This window comes from Mus caroli, unplaced genomic scaffold, assembly GCF_978045245.1.
Source record: "Mus caroli unplaced genomic scaffold, Mus_caroli_1 scaffold_3, whole genome shotgun sequence".
NCBI lineage: Eukaryota > Metazoa > Chordata > Mammalia > Rodentia > Muridae > Mus > Mus caroli.
In genome coordinates, this window is record NW_028227258.1 from 73049994 (window position 1) to 73070812 (window position 20819).

At 48.6% G+C, this 20819-nt stretch overlaps 3 protein-coding genes across 15 annotated transcripts in view; 2 read left to right on the forward strand and 1 right to left on the reverse strand.

The window, feature by feature from the left end:
* Nucleotides 1-11806, forward strand: part of Dap3 (death associated protein 3) — a 29422-nt gene extending 17616 nt beyond the window's left edge. Inside the window, exons 4-13 of the mRNA XM_021158630.3 lie at nucleotides 873-974; nucleotides 3757-3865; nucleotides 4198-4290; nucleotides 5247-5377; nucleotides 6248-6328; nucleotides 6408-6566; nucleotides 7666-7725; nucleotides 8364-8453; nucleotides 10003-10120; nucleotides 11534-11806. Coding sequence (XP_021014289.1) covers nucleotides 873-974; nucleotides 3757-3865; nucleotides 4198-4290; nucleotides 5247-5377; nucleotides 6248-6328; nucleotides 6408-6566; nucleotides 7666-7725; nucleotides 8364-8453; nucleotides 10003-10120; nucleotides 11534-11619 — 1029 coding nt within the window. The 3' untranslated portion in view covers nucleotides 11620-11806. The remainder of the gene's footprint in view (nucleotides 1-872; nucleotides 975-3756; nucleotides 3866-4197; nucleotides 4291-5246; nucleotides 5378-6247; nucleotides 6329-6407; nucleotides 6567-7665; nucleotides 7726-8363; nucleotides 8454-10002; nucleotides 10121-11533) is intronic.
* Nucleotides 11807-14647: 2841 nt separating this feature from the next.
* Msto1 (misato mitochondrial distribution and morphology regulator 1) lies at nucleotides 14648-19178 on the forward strand. The gene is made up of 14 exons (XM_021157591.3): nucleotides 14648-14821; nucleotides 14913-15048; nucleotides 15664-15733; nucleotides 15833-15908; nucleotides 16472-16535; nucleotides 16659-16746; nucleotides 16892-17009; nucleotides 17105-17239; nucleotides 17337-17489; nucleotides 17786-17917; nucleotides 17990-18174; nucleotides 18374-18478; nucleotides 18554-18663; nucleotides 18904-19178. The coding sequence occupies exons 1-14, from the start codon at nucleotides 14738-14740 to the stop codon at nucleotides 19116-19118; spliced, it is 1671 nt and encodes a 556-aa protein (XP_021013250.1). The 5' UTR covers nucleotides 14648-14737; the 3' UTR covers nucleotides 19119-19178.
* Nucleotides 18694-20819, reverse strand: part of Gon4l (gon-4 like) — a 148973-nt gene continuing 146847 nt past the window's right edge. For all 13 annotated transcript variants that reach the window (XM_085835737.1, XM_085835739.1, XM_085835738.1 and 10 more), the window contains 3 exons: nucleotides 20175-20778; nucleotides 19992-20094; nucleotides 18694-19572 (listed from right to left, as the gene is read on the reverse strand). In XM_085835737.1, coding sequence (XP_085691863.1) covers nucleotides 19423-19572; nucleotides 19992-20094; nucleotides 20175-20778 — 857 coding nt within the window. In that variant the 3' untranslated portion in view covers nucleotides 18694-19422. The remainder of the gene's footprint in view (nucleotides 19573-19991; nucleotides 20095-20174; nucleotides 20779-20819) is intronic.

Sequence of the window (20819 nt, forward strand, 5' to 3'; positions counted from 1 at the left end):
GCCCTGCTCCAAGAAATCATCTCAGCCGGGCGGGTTTAACTTTTGTCCTTAACAGTCACCTGGTCTCATGAATGCAAAATGAAATAAATTAAGGAAGTCCTCTGGAGTTTCCATGGAAACAGCATCATGCAGCTCTTGCCACATGACTGGAGCATCTCTTCATAGCTTAAAAGAATCCAGGTGGCAAAAACTTTGTCCCCATCAGCAGTTATTTCTGAAAAACTACTTTTCATCAGGCCCCTGGTTTGGGGTCGCCAGCACTTTGTTATATGTATATTTGTTGTGGATTTCTGCCTGTGTTATGTGGAGATCAAAGGACAAGTTTTGGAAATTTATCTTGTTCTACCATGTGGCTCCTGTATTTTGAACTCAGGTTGTCAAGGTTGGCAAAAGGTATGTTTATTCATGAGACCTGTCTTGCTATCCCAACACCCAATGTTTTAAATGAAAAACCTGGCCTGCTGGCACACATGTGTAATCTCAGCAGTCTGAAAGTTACAGCAGGAAGACTGACAGAAGATCCAAGCCAGCCTGAGCTACACAGCAAGACCATATCACAAAAAGGAACCCTTTCCCCACTAGCAGATGTAACTGTGTGCCCAAGCTGTGGCCTCTGCAGGCAGTGTCTGCTCTGTGTGGTGGTGGTGGTGGTGGTTAGCTGTATGTCTTTAGACTTAATGGGATTTTTATTTTGTTTGTTCATTTATTGATGCAAGGACTTTATAGCCTAGGCTGCCTTGCGATGCAAGATAATTCTCCTGCTTCAGCGTTTGCGTGCTGGGATAATAGGCAGTATATAACCACACCCAGCCTAGCTTCTTGTCCAAGTCTAATCACTTGTGCCCGCTTGTCCTGCTTGTGTGTGTTTCCAGGCTAAGCATGGGGAGCAGCATGAGGGCCAGCACTACAGCATCCCGCTCCAGGATCTGAAGACAGTGTTCCCTCACGGCCTGCCTCCTCGATACACGATGCAGGTACTCCAGCACAGATGGGGCAGGGGGTCCCACAGTACAGGGCTCAGATGGTGGGGACAGGGCTGAGGGGAGGTGTAGAGGCTTTGACATTTCTGAAAATCAAAAATCACCTAAGGACTCGCAGGCACCTCGTTTAGGATGTATCTTTTGTTAGCCACTTCAGTACGCTTCAGAACCAGGAAAGGATTCTTTTATAATCAGCACCTTTTTCCTTGAGTTACTGAGCAAGTTTCCAGAACTCTTGACATTTCAGATACTTATTCTAAGTGAATTGAAGGTAGGTGTGTGGACACATACCTGTAATCCCAGTGCTTAAGAGGCAGCAGTGGAAGACTGGAGAGATGGCTGAGCAGTTAAGAGCACAGGCTGCTCTTTCAGAGGTCTTGAGTTCAATTCCCAGCAACCACATAGTTACTCATAACCATCTGTAATGGGATCTGATGCCCTCTTCTGGTGTGTCTAAGACAGCTACAGTGTACTCATATAAATATAAATACATAAATCTTTTTTTAAAAAGTAATATTATAAAGAGGCAGCAGTGGAAGGATTGCTTCAAGTTTGGGACCAGTTTGGACTGCATGGTGAGTAATGGGCTAGCCTGGGTTACATACAGTATGGGGTCCTAATTCAAAACCTCATGTTTGGAGACAGACCTATCAGCCTACCACCCTGAGAGTAGAAGCAGGAAGAGCTTCAAGGTCATCCTTGCCTACATGAGATTTTTTTTTTTTTTTTTTTTTTGGTTTTTGATTTTTTGAGACAGGGTTTCTCTGTGTAGCCCTGGCTGTCCTGGAACTCACTCTGTAGTCCAGGCTGGCCTCGAACTCAGAAATCCACCTGCCTCTGCCTCCTGAGTGCTGGGATTAAAGGCATGCGCCACCATGCCCGGCGAGATCTTCTTGGGGGGGGGGGGGGAGAAGAGGAAAGGAGGAGGAGGAGGAGAAAGAAGAAAGGAAGAAGGAGAAGAAGAAAGGAAGAAGGAGAAAGAGGAAAGGAAGGAGAAAGAAGGAAGGAGAAAGAAGAAAGAAGGAAGAAGAAGAAAGGAGGAAGAAGAAAAGGAAGGAAGAAGAAAGAAGAAGAAGGAAGAAGAAAAGGAAGGAAGAAAGAAGAAGAAAGAAGAGGAGGAGGAGGGAGAGAGAGAGAAGAAAAAATCATGTCTGTGCTAAACAGGAATGATTTTCCAAATAAATCGTATGTATGTATGTAGTACGTTCAGGTGTACATATGGACATATATAGAGAACCCTGACATCAGACTGAAGTGTCCTTCCTCAAGAGACATTCACGTTTTACTGGCTTGTTTGTTTGTTTAATATAGGTGTTTTGTCTTCATGTTTGCCTGTTTAATATAGGTGTTTTGTCTTCATGTTTGCCTGTGTAGCACATGTTTTCAGTGCCAGAAGAATCAGGCATGGGTGCAGGATCCTCTGGAGCTGGAGTTAGACAGTTGTGAGCAGCCACTGAAGTGCTAGGAACTAAGCCTGGTACCTCTGCAAGAGCAGCCGCTCTTAACTGACTAGCTTCTCTCCAGCTCCCCCTTCCCCCTTTTCGTTTTTTAACAAGAACTGGGGCCTGGCCCTTGCTAGTAAGCCACTGGCTGGTGACAGAGCCTCAGGCATCCACCTCTCTAAGCTCTGCTGCCAGGGCTACAAGCACACTCCTGTGCCCTGATATTTTTTATGGGTGTTGGAGCTTAACCTCTGGTTCTCATGCGTACACAGAGACTTTGTCACCTGCACTGTCGCAGTCCCGGATTTTTCTTTGTGGTGTTGCTCTTGTTTTTTATTGGGGGACGGGGGTGGGGGTTGACTCGCATGGTATTTGCGAATTTGTTTTTGTTTGCGTGATTGGTATTGTTGCGGGCTCATTGTCCTGGAAAGGGTACGACTATGTTATCTTGGCTAGCCTCCAATTTGTAACAATGCCCCTGTCTCAGCCTACTTAGTGCTGGTTTAATAGTTACCTACCACCACACCTGGTTCTAGTATGAAGGATTTTCTCAATGTGTTTATTTGATTTTTTCTTATTGTCAGAGGTGGGAGCACTTGACGCACCTCATGTGTGGGTGTGAAGATAATTTGGGGAATTGGTTCTCTCCACCTTGTTATTCTAGAAATGACACTCAGGGCATCTGGCTTAGCAGCAAGCAAGTTGTAAGGACTAATATTAGAAAGGAAACAAGCTCGCAGTAGTGGCACATCCCTCCATCCCAGCGGTCAGGACAGAGGCAGGCAGATCTCTTAAGTTCAAGGCCAGCTCGGTGTACCGGTCTACAGAGTGAGATCCAGGATAGCCAGGGAGGGCTACACAGAGAAACCCTGTCATAAAAATACAAAAGAAGAGAAGAAAAAGGAATTAACTTCTAGATCATACAAACATTGTCATCAAAATTTTTGTTAGGATTAGAGGCATGGCATCAGTTAACTTTGTCTGGGAGCGAGACGTCTTTATATAAAAGCAACCATGCTGGATCTGAGGTATAGCTTAGTTGTAGGGTGGGGTGTATGCATCCATTTGCCTGGTATGGGTTTTATTCCTGCCGTCACAAAATAAAATATGAACAAAGAAGCAGCATCAGAAGGTAGCTACTTATGTTTCTTGATATGAAACAATAAACCTCAGATATCCACTAAAATGCATGGATTGATTTTCATATTTAACCCAAGCTCTCAGACCTGGATACAGGTGAGTTTAGGAATCTGGTTTGCTGTGTCTTAGTTAGTGTACATGTGGTTAGAAGGGCTAGGAGTTCCATGCCCACCATCTTTCTCCTGTTTGCTTAGGTGAAGACTTTTGGCGAAGCTTGTCTGATGGTCAGGAAGCCAGCTCTCGAGCTTCTGGGCTACCTGAAAAATACCAATTTTGCTCATCCAGCTGTGCGATATCTTCTTTGTATCCTTTTATGAGACAAGCTCATGCAATACAGCTCTGGCTAGCCTCAAACTTACCAGATCTGCCTGCCTCTGCCTCTCCTGAGTGCTGTGATTGAAGACTTGCACCAGAGAAATGCTGTTGGTGGGAAACATGTTGCTTCTGATGGTTATTTTGGTTTTGTTTTTGTTTTTTGAGACAGGGTTTCTCTGTGTAGCCCTGGCTGTCCTGGAACTCACTTTGTAGACCAGGCTGACCTCGAACTCAGAAATCCACATGCCTCTGCCTCCCCAGTGCTGAAATTAAAGGCATGTGCTACTCCCAGCTGATGTTTTCTTTAACATACACTTCAGATGGGGAGAAGGGGACAGGAAAGACCCTCAGTCTCTGCCATGTGGTTCATTACTGTGCAAAACATGACTGGCTGATTCTGCATATCCCAGATGGTAAGGACTTTCTGTCTGTCTTCTCTGTCAGGCAGTCACCTTGCTGTGGGCAGCACTGTGATTGCTTAGGAGACAGTGGCCATACTATACTACCCTTGCTGGTCTGAATTCTTGAGCTGAAGCACACCCACTCCTGCCTCAGCCTCGCAAGGGTCAGCTACAGACATATAACACTTTGGTTTAGGTTTGTGTCAATTACTATTTTGTGTTTGGAGTGTCCACAGATCTGCACCGCTCCTTGACACTTTAGAGCAAGTTTGGTACAAATTTGAGTCCTCATGCTTTGCATATATCCTCCTTTGTTCAGAGTTTAAATATCCACATTTTTTTTTTTAAGATTTATTTTTATTTATATGAGTACACTGTAGCTGTCTTTAGACACACACTGGAAGAGTGCATGGGACCTCATTATAGATGGTTCTGAGCCACCATATGGATGCTGGGAATTGAACTCAGGATCTCTGGAAGAGCAGTGCTCTTAACCACTGAGCCATCTCTCCAGCCCCAATATCCACATTTTCTAATTTGCCTTTAAAAATTAGCAGTAAGCAGAAACGGCAGTCCACTTGATGTCTTATGTACTGATTATAATGTAATGTCCGGTCTAAGGTCAAGGACATAGAGGGTCAGTCCCCAGTACCACCACACAAAAGAAAATATGTTCATTTGTTGTTGGTGGTGGGTTTTAATGTTTCTCATAATTTAAACAGTCATTTGTAAGGCAATCAGATGATTCAGCAGGTAAGAGCACTGGCTGCTCTTGCCAAGAACCCAGGTGCAGTTCAAAGCAGCAACACAGCCGCTCACATCTGTACCTCTAGTACAAAGGGACCAACACCTCTTCTGTCAGAACATCCATAACACAAAATGAAAGAAATCAATTCTTTTTTTACAAAATAAAAAACCAGTATGTCAAGTTTCTTCTGTTCCTAATTTGTTTTCTTATCCATTTTTAGCTCATCTTTGGGTGAAAAACTGCCGGGAGCTTCTGCAGTCCACGCACAACAAACAGCGCTTTGATCAACCCTTAGAGGCCTCTACCTGGCTGAAGAATTTCAAAACTACCAACGCGCGCTTCCTGAGTCAGGTGACAGCTCCGGAATTCCATGGGAAATGACTTTGTCTTCTTGGTACCTTGAGGAGTTGATACACTGTAGAGAATTGGCACTGAAATCAGGAATAAATAAGCCATTTTGTATCCCTTTCCTACTTATGGCTCACAGTGGGCTCATAACTTAAAGAGGTGGCTGCAGCAAGCTGTTTTCTTAGTGACTAGTGAAATAAAAGTCTAGACTGATTTTTATTGTTCCTGAGAAAACCTTGAATCTTTCACAACAGAAAGGTTTTCCTCCACATAAACCAGAAATGTGAGAGTAAAATTATTCACTCCAGTTTTGATTTATTCATTTGCTATGTAGATTGGGCTGACTCTGAACCTACTATGCACCCCAGGCTAGACTTAAACTTACAGTCCTTCTGCCTCAATCAGGAAAGCTAACCCCAGCGTCTAGTCTTAGAGTGAGCCCTACACTAAAGCCTTACCACTGTAAGTGGAAAGACTCAGAGACCATGTCTCAGCAGATGACGCTCTTCTCATGGTACCTCATACCCTGAGGTAGAATCCAAGGATCCACGTGTTGGGCAAGTTGTCTGTGACCTCCACACCTGCATCATGGCTCACATGCACCCTCGCGTACATACATACATACACATACACAGATAAATACATGTAATTTTTAAAATGTGAGTGCCAATACTTGGGTGTAGCCTGGGGAAAGAGCACTTACCCCCAACTGTCCCTCACCCCACACACAAAGCTCCAGGAGAAGTTAAAAGTCTTTCATTTCTGCATTGCATCTCCTGTGGTTCAGCTGACCCCTGTGCCTTCCAGATTTGGAACGGCTTAGGCCTAAGCCAGCAGCCTGTTTTATTTTCTTATTTTGTTTTTTCCGTTTAGATAAAAGTTCAAGAGAAGTATGTTTGGAATAAGAGAGAAAGCACTGAGAAAGGCAGTCCTCTGGGAGAAGTTGTTGAACAGGTACAAGAAACACCAAAACACCAGTTACACCATGTCCTAGCCAGAGCAGGCAGCAGTACAGTCCTGCCTCTCCCCACAGGGCCTAACCCGAGTGAGGAACGCCACTGACGCTGTTGGGGTTGTGCTGAAGGAGCTGAAGACTCAGAGTGCCCTAGGGCTCTTTCACCTCCTGGTGGCTGTGGATGGAGTCAATGCCCTCTGGGGAAGGACCACACTGAAAAGAGAAGATAGAACCTTGGTAGGAATGTAGAATTGTTTCCTCTGACTTTCTTCTGGATAAGATCTGAGGCTCTCTTCTGAGGGACCCAGGGAAGGTTTTGAATTATATGGAGATGGAACCATAGGTGACTGGTTAAGAGCAATGGCTGCTCTGGCTGGGGACCCAGGGACAGTTCCTAGCAGCCAGTGGACAGTTCACAACCATGTATCACTCTACTTCCAGGGTCTCTGCCATGGGCACATGCATGCATCCAGGAAAAACACTCATACACATAAAAGTAAATAAATCTTTAACAACAGCAATAGAAGACTGAATTGTAAAGCCAGCAGTGCAGCTGGTTGTAAGTACCACATGTGGTGCGTGCATGTGTAGTGTATGAGAGCCCAGGCTCCATCTCCAGCACTGCGGAAGCAGGGAAGAGAGACACAATGAACTAGCTTCAGACAAGAAAGTGACGTGTCTTAGTTGGCTTTCCGTTGCTGTGGTAAAACACCATGAGCCAAAGTGACTTATAAAGGAAAGGGACAGATCTACATCACACAGCCCACTGAAGGAAGGTAGGGTGGGAACTCAACTGAAGCAGAGGACCTGGAGGAGTGATGCTGAGTGACTTGCTCCCCCTCCCCTGTTCAGTTGGTTTTCTTGTCCTTGTGGGATGCTCCCCCTACCCCATCAACACTGATCCAGACGGCAGCACTTCCTAACGTTCACTCTTCCCCAAACACTCCTGGCTGTGTCAAGTTGACAAAAACTACGCAGCACACGATGCTGCCTGCGCCACCATGCAAGGCAAAGGAACCTGTGAGAAAGAGGAGGACAGAGGACACGCCAGGCTCTCTGCTTCCCTCCTGCTTCTAAGTGCTGTGATTTGGAAGGGAAGCTGTGGTCTCCAGGGCTCAGAAATGTTGAGGGTGCACTTGGTACAGTTGACCTCCCTCCTCCTCTCTGCTTCTTCCTCTCCTTCCTCCCTCCCTCTCTTATTCCAGAGGAAGTATGTTCATGTGCTATGGTTATAGCAGTTAAAAAAACTTTTTAAAAATCATTGTCAAGTCAGTTTTCTTAAGTAAGCAGCCAAGACAAGTCCTAACCTCTTCACTCTCTTGTTGACAACATGTAGATTGCCCCAGAGGAACTCTCCCTTGTCCACAATCTAAGGAAAATGGTGAAAAATGACTGGGTGAGTGCCTTGGTGCTCAGGACTTGCAGGAACTATGTGCGTCCTTACTGTTCGTTTGTCTTAAGAATCATTTACACTTGGACAGAGCGGCCCAGCAGAAAGCTCTTTACCAACAGAGCTTTTGCAGTAGTATGTGTGTGTGTCTGTTTGTCTGTCTGTCTCCCTGTCTGTCTTTGTCTCTCTGCTGTTTGTTTGGTTGTCTAAGATACTAATTTTTGTGGCGCGCTCTCACCGTGTAGTCATGGCTGTCCTGGAGCTCATAGAGGTCTGCCTCCTGGGTGTGGAGATTTAAGGCACACACAAGCAAGATATGATGGGCTCACTCTGGCTCAGGCTGGCTTAGAGCTCACGCTGCCTCGGATCTGAACTCCTCTGCTTCATTCAATTGTTTAAGTACTAGGAGTGCAGGAATCGCAGACAACATTGCAAATAGAAGCTATAAGACCTTGCTTATAAACTTGTAAGACCTATAAGTCTATTAATTCTCAGAGGCAGATCTAGAACTAATGACTGATTTTTTTTTTTTTTTGCCAGTTATTTTTGCTCAGCCACAGTGTTGTGAGACAGTCTACAGATGATTATGTACCATGTCTCTTACTTTCATCTTTTAAAGTTCCACTTTTTTCTTTTTTTTTCAGCATGGAGGTGCAATCGTGTTGAGCTTGAGCCAAACCGGGTCTCTCTTTAAGTCCAGAACAGCCTATTTGCCGCATGAGCTGCTGGGAAAGGTCACAGCCTGGAGAAGCCTGCTTCCCTTAGAGGAACCGTTCTGTCTACAGGCGGTTCTCAGCCTGGGTAGAGGGAGGGTCACCTGTCAGATGTCCTGCATGTCAGATGTTTACACTATGATTCCTAACAGCAGCAAAACAACAGTTATGAAGTGGCAACCAAACAGTTTTTTGTTTGGCGTCAGCACAACCTGAGGAACTGTAGTGCAGGGTCACAGTGTTAGGTAGGCCGAGGACACAGAGCTAAGGGACTGTCTCTTTCTTCTTTAATGTCTCGGGGTTCACATGCCTTGACATGTGAGTGGAGATCAAGGTACAATGTGCAGGAATTGTGTGGAATCTTTTTGCTTTTCTTTCTTTTTTTTTTTCTTTTTTTTTAAAGATTTATATGTAAGTACACTGTAGCTGTCTTCAGATGCACCAGAAGAGGGCATCAGATCCCATTACAGATGGCTGTGAACCAACATGTGGTTGCTGGGATTTGAACTCAGGATCTTTGGAAGAGCGGTCAGTGCTCTTAACCGCTGAGCCATCTCTCCAGCCCCCGGAATCTTTTTTATTTTGTCATAATTTCACAGAATTCCATATCCTATATACTTTTCACCTCATTTCTAGAAATGTCAGCTTTCCCATTTTTTGAAAGTTTCATCAATAGTAACATGAATAGAAACATTTGTTTTCTCTCCGATACTATTCTTTCTTTGCTAAGTGGTAGATTTGTTTGGGGCTTTGGAAATTTTTGGCAGCTAAACCCCAGTCCTGTGCATGCTAGACCGGTCGTGGAGCTGACTCCCCAGCCACAGTATGAATGTGTAAACTCTGAACCAGGCTCACTGTGTATCTCTGGCTGGCGTGGAACTCCCTATGTAAATCAGGCAGGCCTCAAAAAAAACTCACAGCGATCCCCCTTGGCCTTCCAGGCTCTAGGGTTCGCACACCCTGCTGGCTTTAGATTCTTAATTAGTGAGGGTAAGACTCATGCTGCTTTTTGCCTTGTCATTATTTAATGGTTTTGTTTTAAGATTTAAGATTTTTTTATTTTTTATTTTTTTAATTCTTGCCTTCATGTGTGCCATTGCTTTCTTTAAACACAAAAGAGGGCATCAGACCCCATTACAGATGGTTGTGAGCCACCATGTGGTTCCTGGGAATTGAACTCAGGACCTCTGGAAGAGCAGTCAATACTCTTAACTGCTGAGCCATCTCTCCAGCCCTATTTTATGTTTTTAGTTGGCTTATTTTGTTTTTGTTTTGAGACAGGCACTCACTATATATCCCAGACTTGTCCTGAATTGGTGGTTTCTGTGGCAATGCCCAGGCCCCCTACGCTCATTATCTCCTTGTTAAATAACATGTTTGTGGCAATGTAAGCACTCACTAGGCACTGTGTATACAGTCCTAGGTGAGGCAGAAGCTAAGAGCAGGGCACTGAGTGCGAAACCGAGTGATTGTAGAGCAGAGTAAAGAAAAGGACCCATCCTCAAAGCAGTCAGTCTCTGTTGATCTCCTTCTCAACCAACACTGCATCCCTTATCCTTTTTGTCTCCAGGAAGGATTTAGTGCCCTAGAGCCCTTTCTTCCCATCCTCATTCCCAACTATAATCCAAAGGAGTTTGAAAGTTCCTTCCAGTACTACTTAGAGAACAACTGGCTTCAACATGAGAAAGGTCAGTCATGTCACCATCCGCCTGCCAGGCTGCCCTCAGCATCATCTGCTGAGTCCCTGCACCAGGTATCACTGTGACCTGGTGCCTGTAGCTTTCTTGGGCTCACAGATCTAGAAAAGTCATTCATGGCCTCTTGAGTTCATGTTTCTGGACTTGTAAGAAAGTGATACATTTTGGCACCAGGAGCAGAGGGTGTTCACATCCTTATAGGCAGTAGGCAGAGGCAGAGAGACAAGGAGAGGCCTGGAGAAGGTATAGCCCCTAAGGACACTCCCATAGGAACCTGCTCCTTTTGCAGAGCCCAAAACCTACAAGTTCTCAGAGCCTCCCAAAATAGACCCACCAGCTGTGGACCGAGACACACACTCAGTGCATGATTTACAGCGGGCACTGCTGACTCAGACCGGGAGAGACGCTCACTTTCCCTCAGCAGTGATCCATACAATAAGAGAATATACAGATGTGGTTGGAAGATGGCTAGTGTTGGTGCTACAGAAGGAAGCATTCCAACCCAGCTGCTGGGTAGTTTCTGCAGCTCTGCGCTGCTGCTATCCTCACTGATGCGTGCACTTGCCCGGTGGGCTGCTTTCTTTATTATTTTTTGGCAGCATGAGCCCTGGCCAGAAACAAGGATTGTCTGTGCTCTACTCTTTTTTTATTTTTTATTTTTTTAATTCTTTCCTTCATGTGTGTGTGAACCACGTGCCCAGGTGTTTGAGGAGGTGGTAAGCCGCCGTGTGGGTGCTGGATGTGGGTCCTTTGCAACAAGTGCTGTTTTAGCCGCTGAGCTAACTCCAGCCACAGTGTGCTCCTATGAAAGACTGCTGAGCCACGCAGAGGAGTCGATACTGTGCAAGTGGCTGGCACCAGACCAGGTCCTCGCTGTCTTTGCTCTCATGCTCAGCAAGTAGTAACTCTTTTCCTTTTTCTTTGTTTTTTTGTTTTTTTGTTTTTTGTTTTTTTAAGGCAGTATCTTGCTGTGTACCCATGCTTATCTCCCCCTCCCCTCCCCCCCAAGTCCTCTATCTGAGGCTCCTGTGCTCAGCATGTACTGCCACACCGGGCTCTGGAAGCTCTTAACTCTTAATGCCAGATTTGATGGCTTGCATTGCAAACATTCTGGCTGTTCCCCAGAATGTAGAAAAGATATAGACAAAGTAAAGTGCTCTATCTCTTGAACAAGAAGAGCCAGTAATGACTGCCTATGCTCCCAGTTGACTCTGGGCTGCCTGAGACCTTGGCACAGATAATAGTTGGGTGTGAAGTCCCTACCTAGCATATGCAGAGCTCCGGCTTTGTTCAGTGAGCGCAGCAGCAGTGTGGTGAGCCAAAGGTGCTCAGTTGGGATTGGTTCAGGGGTCTCTTGTCTGGACAGGGAAGCTTCTGACATGGTCGTGTTTGGCTCCATTTCAGCTTCAACAGAAGAAGGAAGGAAGGAGCTGAGGTTCCTGAGTAACTGCAACCCCGAGCAGCTGGAGCGGCTCTGCGCCTCGCTGTAAGCAAGGACAGCAGGGGCCGCATGCTGGGAAGACAGGTTTCCTTCAGCTACTGCACATGAGGAAGTCCCAAGGTTCCAAGCTAAGCACCCTGACCTCACTGATGGACTTGAAACGATAGGATGTTGTTGTCCTACAGCTAACACCAGTTTTCTGTTCGGGTTTTTACATTAAAGAGATCTGCTCCTGAGTGCTGTATTGGATTTGCAACAAGAAAGGTTCTCACACTGGCCAGACTCAGTTTCTCTGGTGTTCTGTTTGCTGGCATCTGAAGAAACTCATTTCTACAGAAATTACTACTTCTGTCTTCTGGATTTAAGTCTGTTTAGGAGACCAAGATTTACAGCCGAATTCCTAATAGACAGGTAACTCTTCTCAATTCCTGTTTGTACTTTGATTTCGTGGAACATCGGTGAAGCTCCAGCTGAGTTCTGGCAGGATGGTGTGGCCAGCCCCTTGCCACGTCGTCCATGCCACGAGAGCGCCCATGATGTAGAGTGCATTGGCACTACTGCAGACAGAAGGGTATCTGTGTACACGCCTAACAGAAGTGAAGACACAGTCACTCAAATCAGAGTTAATCCTTTTTACTTTTGTATCGTTGTTTGCACACATCCAGAGGTCAGGACAATTGTGTAACTGAGCCCTCTCCTTCTGTGTTCATTGTCAGGCTTGTAGGTTACATGGCAAATGCCACCACCATCTCACTGGCCCCAGGAAGCTACCACACCCAGGCTGCTGCCGTGGGTTTGCCTTCTTTTCTGAAACCAAACCTCACGTAGCCCAGACTGAGCAGAACTTAGTGTGCTGGCAGGATCATCTTAAACAACCCCCACCTCCACCGAGGTGCTTAGGGTAGATAGAGGTGCCATGCCCAGTGAGAATCCAGATCCCATTTCCACATTTCTCATGCACTAGCCCTTGGCTTCTCTTGTTTCACCTTGCCTGGTGGGACAATGATGCTAAACTGTCAGGGCATTGTGAGCACCTCGTACTCGGCAGGCAGCTGTTGACTGCTAGGTAGTTTCTTCCTTGTCTTGGAGGTTTGACGCTTTATGTAAAGAATTCCCTGTGAGAACCTGAACACCCACCATGATGTTATCCTGTCGGTTCAACAAGAGATCACTCATATCTGATTCAAGACCAACTCCCACAACTGCAAGGGCTGTCAGTGAAAAAGTATCCCACAGTGCTGGGATGCATCCTAGGGACCTGACTTTGACTTTCCCAGACATTTTGAGGAAGGATGAAAAACTTTTTGATCCCTGAAACTGGTTGACATCTTTTATAGTCACACCAGGCATCTTGCGCCTCCCACTCATGCCCTACAGGGGAAAGGCTGTTTCAGTTTGTTTTAATGTAATATTTCATTGATTTTGTTTGTTTCTTTCTTTGTTCCTTGAGACAGATTTTCTCAGTTTAGCCCTAGCTAGCTATCCTGGAGCTCACTCCGTAGACCAGGCTGGCCTCAAAACTCACCTGCCTCTCTCTGCCTCCCAAGTGCTGTGATTAAAGGTGTGCACTACCACCACCCAGATAGTATTTTCATGTATTGATTATTTGGGAATCTCACATCATGATCTCTCCCACCTTCCAGTCCTCCCATGTTCGACCCCCACCCCATCCCACAAAGGGGATAAAAGCCCATTTTGTGTTGTTCATATACTCAATGGAGCATCAAAGGCCTGAGTCTCTCCATCTGCACTGCCCCACCGCCAAAAGCCATCAGCTGTTTTTTTTCCTCTCTCTCTCTTCTTTGATGACTTCCTTTTTTAGGCTGTTACTTTTTTTAAGGAGGCTGAGGATGTTACAGAAGCCTTCTATGATCCTCTTTCCCAACTCTGTGTGTGTAGTCGTCAGGAACACCACAAGAGCAGCTTCCTTGATCTTTACAGTCAGCGGGGACGTGGATCCCAGGTTTCCACATGGTTTCCTGGCAACAGCACAAACCAAAAGATGTCCACTTTGTGTCTCCCACATCAGCACATGCCAAGGACCTCCACCCACAGGTTGGCAGGACAGCCCACAGTCATCAATGTGGTTCACTGCCATAGCACAGGCAACTGACCAACAGGGCGTCCAGGAGAAGCAAGGAGCATGGAGGCCTATCAAGGAGGTCCAGTCGGGAAATGGCCTGTACACCTTGAATATGTCACTGTTCAGAGCCAGAGGGATCACTGGGCTGGACAGCTTGTTGGGGGCTGAGTACATCACTCTGCCCACACTATATTGAGTAAAGATTTGCCCTCTGTCAACCACAGCCTCTCTCACACCTATCATGGCTGTCGACTCTCCAGTTTTGCTTGCACTTGCTGCTTAGCTCCCAGTAACCACATGGTGGCTCACAACCATCTGTAACACATGTATGCCCTCTTCTGGTGTGTCTGAAGAGAGGGACAGTGTACTCACATAAGAAATAAACGGGGGGGGGGGGGGGAGGCTGGAGAGATGGCTCAGAGGTTAAGAGCACTGATTCCAGCACTCGGGAAGTGGAGGTCTGATTTCTTTTGAGTTTGAAGTCAGCCTGCTTTACACAGCCATTTCAGGCCAGCCAGGAGCTACATACTGAGACTCCATCTCAAAAAACAAAACAACAACAAAACAAATAACGAACCAAACCAAAGAACAAATGAAAACAGCACTGAAGTACAATCAAACTACATAAACACGCGAGAAAGGGACTACAATCTTTCCCAGAACCTAACAGAACCACTGGTTTAGCAGGGCTGGGACATTAAAGATGGGAAAAGGAAGTGAGTGGGAGGGTCCAGAAGAGTCGAGTTCCCCGTCGGGTTTTTTTATCCCCTCGCGTGAATTATTAGCTACAGGAGAGAGAGAGGCATCTGCGCGAAGAGAGACAGAAGCAGGTGAGAGGACCTTCCATGACCTTGGCCAGACCCGCTACACTCTGAGGCGCAGCAGGAACGGCGTGACCACGGCCGATCGCAGCAGCTTCCGACGTTCCAGAAGAGGAAGAGGCGGGCGTGAGCTGCGGCCTCGGACACCAACGAATCGGGAGGCCAACGGGAAAGCACGTGCTCGCGAACCAATCGGGCGCGGGAGCCGCCCCTCCGGCTGACGGGCCCGCGGCGGCGGTGGAGTGCCCCAGAGCAGCGGCGGTATGGCGGGCGGGGCCCGCGAGGTGCTCACGCTGCAGTTGGGACATTTCGCGGGTTTCGTGGGGGCGCACTGGTGGAACCAGCAGGTCAGGCCCTTAGCGGCAGCCCGGCGCTCCCCGCAGACAGTACCGGCCCTGCCCCTCCTTCCCCCTCCGCTCAGCCCTGTGAACCCTGCAGGATGCTGCGCTGGGACGCACGGCCGAGGACGAAGAGTCGCCAGGCGAGCTGTGCCCCGACGTCTTGTACAGAACAGGCCGGACACTGCATGGCCAGGAAACCTATACGCCTCGACTCATCCTCATGGATCTGAAAGGTGAGGCGATGGCGAGCTCAGCCAAGTTTTCCCGTGTGGCGTGAGAGGGCCCTAGCATCAGTTCACTTCAGATACCGGATTGGGCATAACCCCCGAGGATGCCGAAAAGGCAAGTTTACTTCAGGATCTGGCTCTGGAATTGTCAGTATAATGTTAAAGCTGCTTGCACTCACACCTACAGGCGGACCACAGCTTGTTTTGTTTCGGTTTTTTGTTTGTTTGTTTTCGAGACAGGGTTTCTCTGGGTAGCCCTGGCTGGCCTCGAACTCAGAAATCCGTCTGCCTTTGCCTCCCTAGTGCTGGGATTAAAGGCGTGCGCCACCATGCCCGGCTGGACCACAGCTTTTGACAGAAGGATGGATTCCATATTCCCTGTCCCATCTAATGTATATCTAAGCGCCATGTGTAGTTGGGCACGCCCTTAATCCCAGCAAAGGCAGGTAGAAGCTCTGAGTTCAAAACCAATTTGTCTGTATTGTAAACCACTCAGGGCTACAAAGGGAGACCTCATCTTGGTCGAGAGGAACTGCCACACCATGTTCCCTGACAGGTGATCAGTTTAGTCTTGATCACATGACCCCCCTCGGTTTGACCTTGCCTTTCATTTCTGGGCAGGTAGTCTGAATACCCTAAAAGAAGAAGGTAACCTCTACAGAGACCGACAGCTAGAGGCTGCAGTAGCGTGGTAAGTATCACTCCTGTGAGCATGGCCCACTGTGTGTACATAGACGGCTGGAGAGCTCTGCAGAGGGATGCTTTCTCTGCTTAATCTCTACTCTTTCAGGCAGGGGAAGCTCACCACACACAGAGAAGAAGCCCACCCAAAGAACCCAAACCTCCAGGACCTTCTGAGTGCAGAGGTGATGATGATGGATGGGGCTCTGTCCCAAACCTTTAAACCTGCTACAAGCACAGTAGCTCTCGGATGCAGAGCAAAGGGTTTCTACTCACTGTAAATGCCGGAGAGGAGTATTTTTTGCAAAAAGCACCGTTGTCTCTGAACTGGCGGGAACCCAAAAACTGGCTCAGAAGTTAAGAGTCGGGCCTGGCTGGGCGGTGGTGGTGCACGCCTTTAATCCTAGCACTTGGGAGGCAGAGGCAGGCGGATTTCTGAGTTCTAGACCGGCCTGGTATACAAAGTGAGTTCCAGGACGGCCAGGGCTACACAGAGAAACCCTGTCTCGAAAAAAAAAAAAGTCAGGCCTGTTCTTCCAGAACTCTGAATTGAGTTCCCAGTGTCCATATCAGGCAGCTCACAGCTGTAACTTCAGTTCCTGGGGTTCTAATACCCTCTTCTGGCTTTGGGTACCTCATGCACATGGTGTACGTAAACTTACACAGATACACACATATACACAGAAGTAAAGATAAGCCCATGGCGGACAAAAACAACCTGGAACTAAAATCTTCTCACCCCTCCCAGGGAGTGCGGAGTAGTGACGGTGCCTGGAGGGCCAAACTGATCCAGAATATCCAAAATGGCAAAGGTGAGATAGCCCTTGATGCTGGACACTGGACAGAGAAGCATCTTGGGCGATGGTTCATCGCATCAGCTGTGTCCTCCCACTAGTCATCCCTGCTACAGATTCCAAAATCCCTTATCCCCACAGAGAACAACATCAAAGTCTGGTCAGACTTCCTCAGAGTCCATCTCCATCCACGGAGCATCTGTGTGATCCAGAAGTACAACCATGATGGGTATGGGGACTGCGGCGGCTGTGAGGCAAAGCTTAGGTCCCCCCAACACTGGATAAGGCTGGGGTCCATCTCACCTGCCCTCCAGAACAGCAGACTGAGGAGTTGAATGCAGGGCTGAGTCTTTTATCATGGTGATTTTTGGCAGTGAGACAGGCCGGCTAGAGGCTTTTGGCCAAGGGGAGAGTGTCCTGAAGGAACCCAGGTACTTGGAAGAGCTGGAGGACAGGCTGCACTTCTATGTGGAAGAATGTGACTACTTGCAGGTAACTGTGTGGCAAGGTGGATGATGTTGGAGTACAAAGCCTCCTCGTCCTAAAGTCCCCCCCCCCCCCTTCTTTTGGTCTTCATCTGTCTCCAGGGCTTCCAGCTCCTGTGTGACCTCCATGATGGCTTCTCTGGAGTAGGTGCTAAAACTGCAGAGCTACTACAAGACGAGTATGCAGGGCGGGGAGTCCTAACCTGGGGCCTGCTCCCGGGCCCCTACAGTCTTGGGGTGAGTGGAAGCTGAAAGAGCAAGCAGCAGTTGTTGGGAAAAGAGGATCCCACTGTGCAAGTTGCCTGATGCAAGCCACTCCCATTTCTATTACCAGGAGCCTCAGAAAAACATCTATCGTCTCTTAAACACAGCATTTGGCCTGGTGCACCTGACTGGATACAGCTCCTTCGTCTGTCCCTTATCCCTTGGAGGGAACCTGGGCCTGCGACCCAAGCCGCCTGTCAACTTCCCTTCCCTACATTATGATGTAAGGCTCAAGCTCAGCATCTGTGGCATCTGTGGCATCTGTCCTGTGTTTTCTGTGGCTCTGTCTGTTCCCTCGCCCCTGACTCCATGTGGCTGTGTGTTGCCTAGCACATGCTGGGGAGCCCTTCATAACAGCAAAGAGGTTTTCCAGCTTGAACTTGGCCCCTTAGCGGCTCACGTTTGTCCTGTTTAAGGACAGTCTGATTTCCTTCCCTGGATGTCTGTCCTTCATGTTCTGCCTCCACCTATTTTCCACACCCAGAAGATGCAGTGTTCCCCTCCTGTCCCACTTGACAGGCCACTCTGCCCTTCCACTGTAGCGCCATCCTGGCGACAGCTCTGGACACGGTGACTGTTCCCTATCGCCTGCGCTCCTCAATGGTTACCATGGCTCACTTGGCTGATGTGCTGAGTTTCTCTGGGAAAAAGGTAAGGAGCTGTGTGAGGGGCTGACCCAAAGCTCAGAAAACCCTTTGTAACCTGCGCCCTCCCGGTGTTTAGGTGGTGACAGCAGAAGCAATCATCCCCTTCCCACTGGTTCGAGGCCAGTCCCTTCCTGACATCCTGACGCAGCTTGGAGAAGCCACCCCATGGACCTCCCTGTCTGCATGCGGAGATTCTGCTGGACATCGGTGCTTTGCCCAGTCTGTGGTGCTCAGAGGCATAGACAGAGCTAGCCACACCAGGTAAAGACTGCTGGGTCTTCCAGGCCCCTGTAAGTACTGGGCATGTCTGTTTCCCTAGCATGCCTTCTGACACCCATTTTCTGCTACCATGGACGCCTTACCTAGAAAGCTCTGGACCAGTTTACTTGATGGCCCAAGAATGTATGAATCTTAGCTTATATTCGTGCAGCCAAAGGTAAATGCGGTTTTGTCCTTGCAGTAAACTCAACCCAGGGACACCTCTGCCCTCTGCTCTCCATGCATGCGCCTCTGGAGAAGAAGTCTTGGCCCAGTACTTACAGCAGCAGCACCCTAGAGTCTTGAGGTCAGTCCATATACACCTGCCCTTCCCCAGGCCCCTGCAGCCCTGGCCCCCTGCTCATCACCTCTCTGTCTGCAGTTCGTCACATCTGCTGCTGACTCCCTGCAAAGTGGCTCCTCCATATCCACACTTCTTCTCAAGCTTCAGTCAGAAAGGGCTGGCCGTGGACAGTCCCCCCAAGGGCACAGGTAGGACATGAAGAAAGCGAACATTTGAGCTACATAGGAACAGTTTTACTCTTTCTCTTCCTGGATTAAAAGTGCAAAGAAAACCAAGTTCACAGTTCAGTGTTCCTCTGCTTGACTACGAGCCCCTGGGGAGCACACAGAATGGACAGCACACGCGTCACCGCTGTACCTCCCAGTCAGGTCTACACGTCCCAGAGCAGACCCCAGCCCACTCAGCCTCCCTCTTCTTTCCCTCTGCAGCAGTACAGAGCATCCCTGTGTTTGGAGCCTTGCGTTCAACTTCATCCTTGCACCGGACCCTGGGAGACTTGGCTGAAGAGCTCAGCAGACTTGACCTCCGGCGCTGGGCTAGCTTCATGGACGCTGGCGTGGAGCAAGATGACATGGAAGAGATGCTGCAGGAGTTACACAGCTTGGCCCAGTGTTACCAGGAGGGTGACAGTCTCTCGAACTGAAGTCCAGGGGAGGGTAGTGGGAGATAATTTATAATAAAAGCTGCCGTGCAGGAACCCAGTGTGTAGGGACCTGTTACTTGACATACGCATTTGTACATTTAAAAACACTGAGACCACCAGACTCCTAGGCAAGCCCCGAGCTCCCTCAGTGCTATGTACAGATTGGGCTTGTAGGGTCTTCACCAACGCCCCTGAGAGACGAGCTTTAGAGCCATCTCCATACTTGCTCCGTCCTCAAGGTCTCCACGAGTGAGGTGCGCTCCATCTCCAGTGCTGATGGCTGTAGGGTGGGTCCTGGCAGATGTCACTCGTCTAGCTCCTCTTCTGACAGCAGGTCCCCGTGGTCAGAGAGCTGGTCTGCGTTGCTGGTGCTGGTAGCATCGTCCTCGTCCTCAGAGCTGGCCTCGCAGGCCGTGTGGAAGAGCTGCATGAGCTCTCGGAAGCGGTGGGAAACCTAGGACAGGAAGAGGGCCATGCTCTTACAGTGGGTGGGCAGGCAGGCAGGCGGACGGGGACGGGGACGGGGCGGGGCGGGGGGCAGGGTTGCGTCTTATGTATAGGAAAGAGAACCGCGCACACGCATGCGCACACACACACACAGTATGTGTGTACCTTTAATTCCAGCAATCAGGAGGCTGAGCCAGATGGATCTCTGAGTTCAAGTCGAGACCACCTGCTCTACATTGTTCTAGGCTTTCCAGACACAGTGAAAATGCTGTCTCCAAAGAAACCCCTCCAAAGAAACCCTACCCCAGGCAGGTCAAGCCTTTTTCAGACCACTCTTTAAAGTTGCTGCCTTGATTGTGACTGTGACCCCAGCTGGTCCCATCCTCTCACCTCTGTTCCCATCATCACCTGCCCCTCCCACCTTACCTCAACAGGGGTCTTATTTCCCAACTGCTGAGAAATGACACTGAAGGTGTGAGGCTGTGCTCCCTGCTCCTGGCACATGGTGAGAATCACTCGGTCTGCTTCCCTGTAATCCAGGCAGGATGGTTAGCTCCAAGCTTTTTCGATCTGTATTAAATTCTGCAAATACAACCCATCTATACCTACCTTGTCCAAAGCACCACCTTCTCCCCAGTGGAGCTGACCTTGCTGTTGTTGGCACAAACGGTGGCTTCTGAGGCTTTTGGTAGCACCCCTTCTGGGCCCATGCCTTGTGTCCCACTGTCTTCAGCCAGGACCTCTCTGGCAGTTTTGGGAGCAGCCTCTGAGGCCCTGGCTCCTGATGACTTTTCACAGATAGGGGCCGCCACATGGGCTGCCTCTGCCTCAGCTCTGCTCTCAATGAGCCAATGCTGACTGCCTGCGTTCCCACAAATGTGTCTGCTCCCCATGTCTCTGGTCGTCACGGAAACAGGACTTGGGAGGGGAGCAGGGCGCTCCACAGTTCCTGGCAGCCTCTCAGTTTCTGATGCTTCTCGGTGGGCTGCAACAGCCTCTGAGTTAGCAGCACCCTCTTCAGGAGGTAAGGAGGAGGTGCTGAGGCAGGAGACAACTTCAGGCCCAGCCTGGTTTCTCCTGACAGAGCAGACTACAGCTCCAGTCTGAGGAGGAAGCCGAGGAGTCTCTGCTGAGCAGAGCGCTGGGCCCTCCAACAGCAGCTCCATGGGAGTCACTTCTGCAGGGCACAGCAAAGTACTCCCTACTGTCGACCCTGCTTAGAAGGAATATGAGATCAGGGTATGCACTGGGAAA

Excerpts from the sequence above, each read along its gene's own strand:
- Msto1 (XM_021157591.3), top strand. The coding sequence starts at position 14,738 with ATGGCGGGCGGGGCCCGCGAGGTGCTCACGCTGCAGTTGGGACATTTC. Across the intron at positions 15,909-16,471 it reads AGGACCTTCTGAGTGCAGAG|GGAGTGCGGAGTAGTGACGG; the intron begins GTGATGATGATG and ends CACCCCTCCCAG. Across the intron at positions 17,490-17,785 it reads TCCCTTCCCTACATTATGAT|GCCACTCTGCCCTTCCACTG; the intron begins GTAAGGCTCAAG and ends CCCACTTGACAG.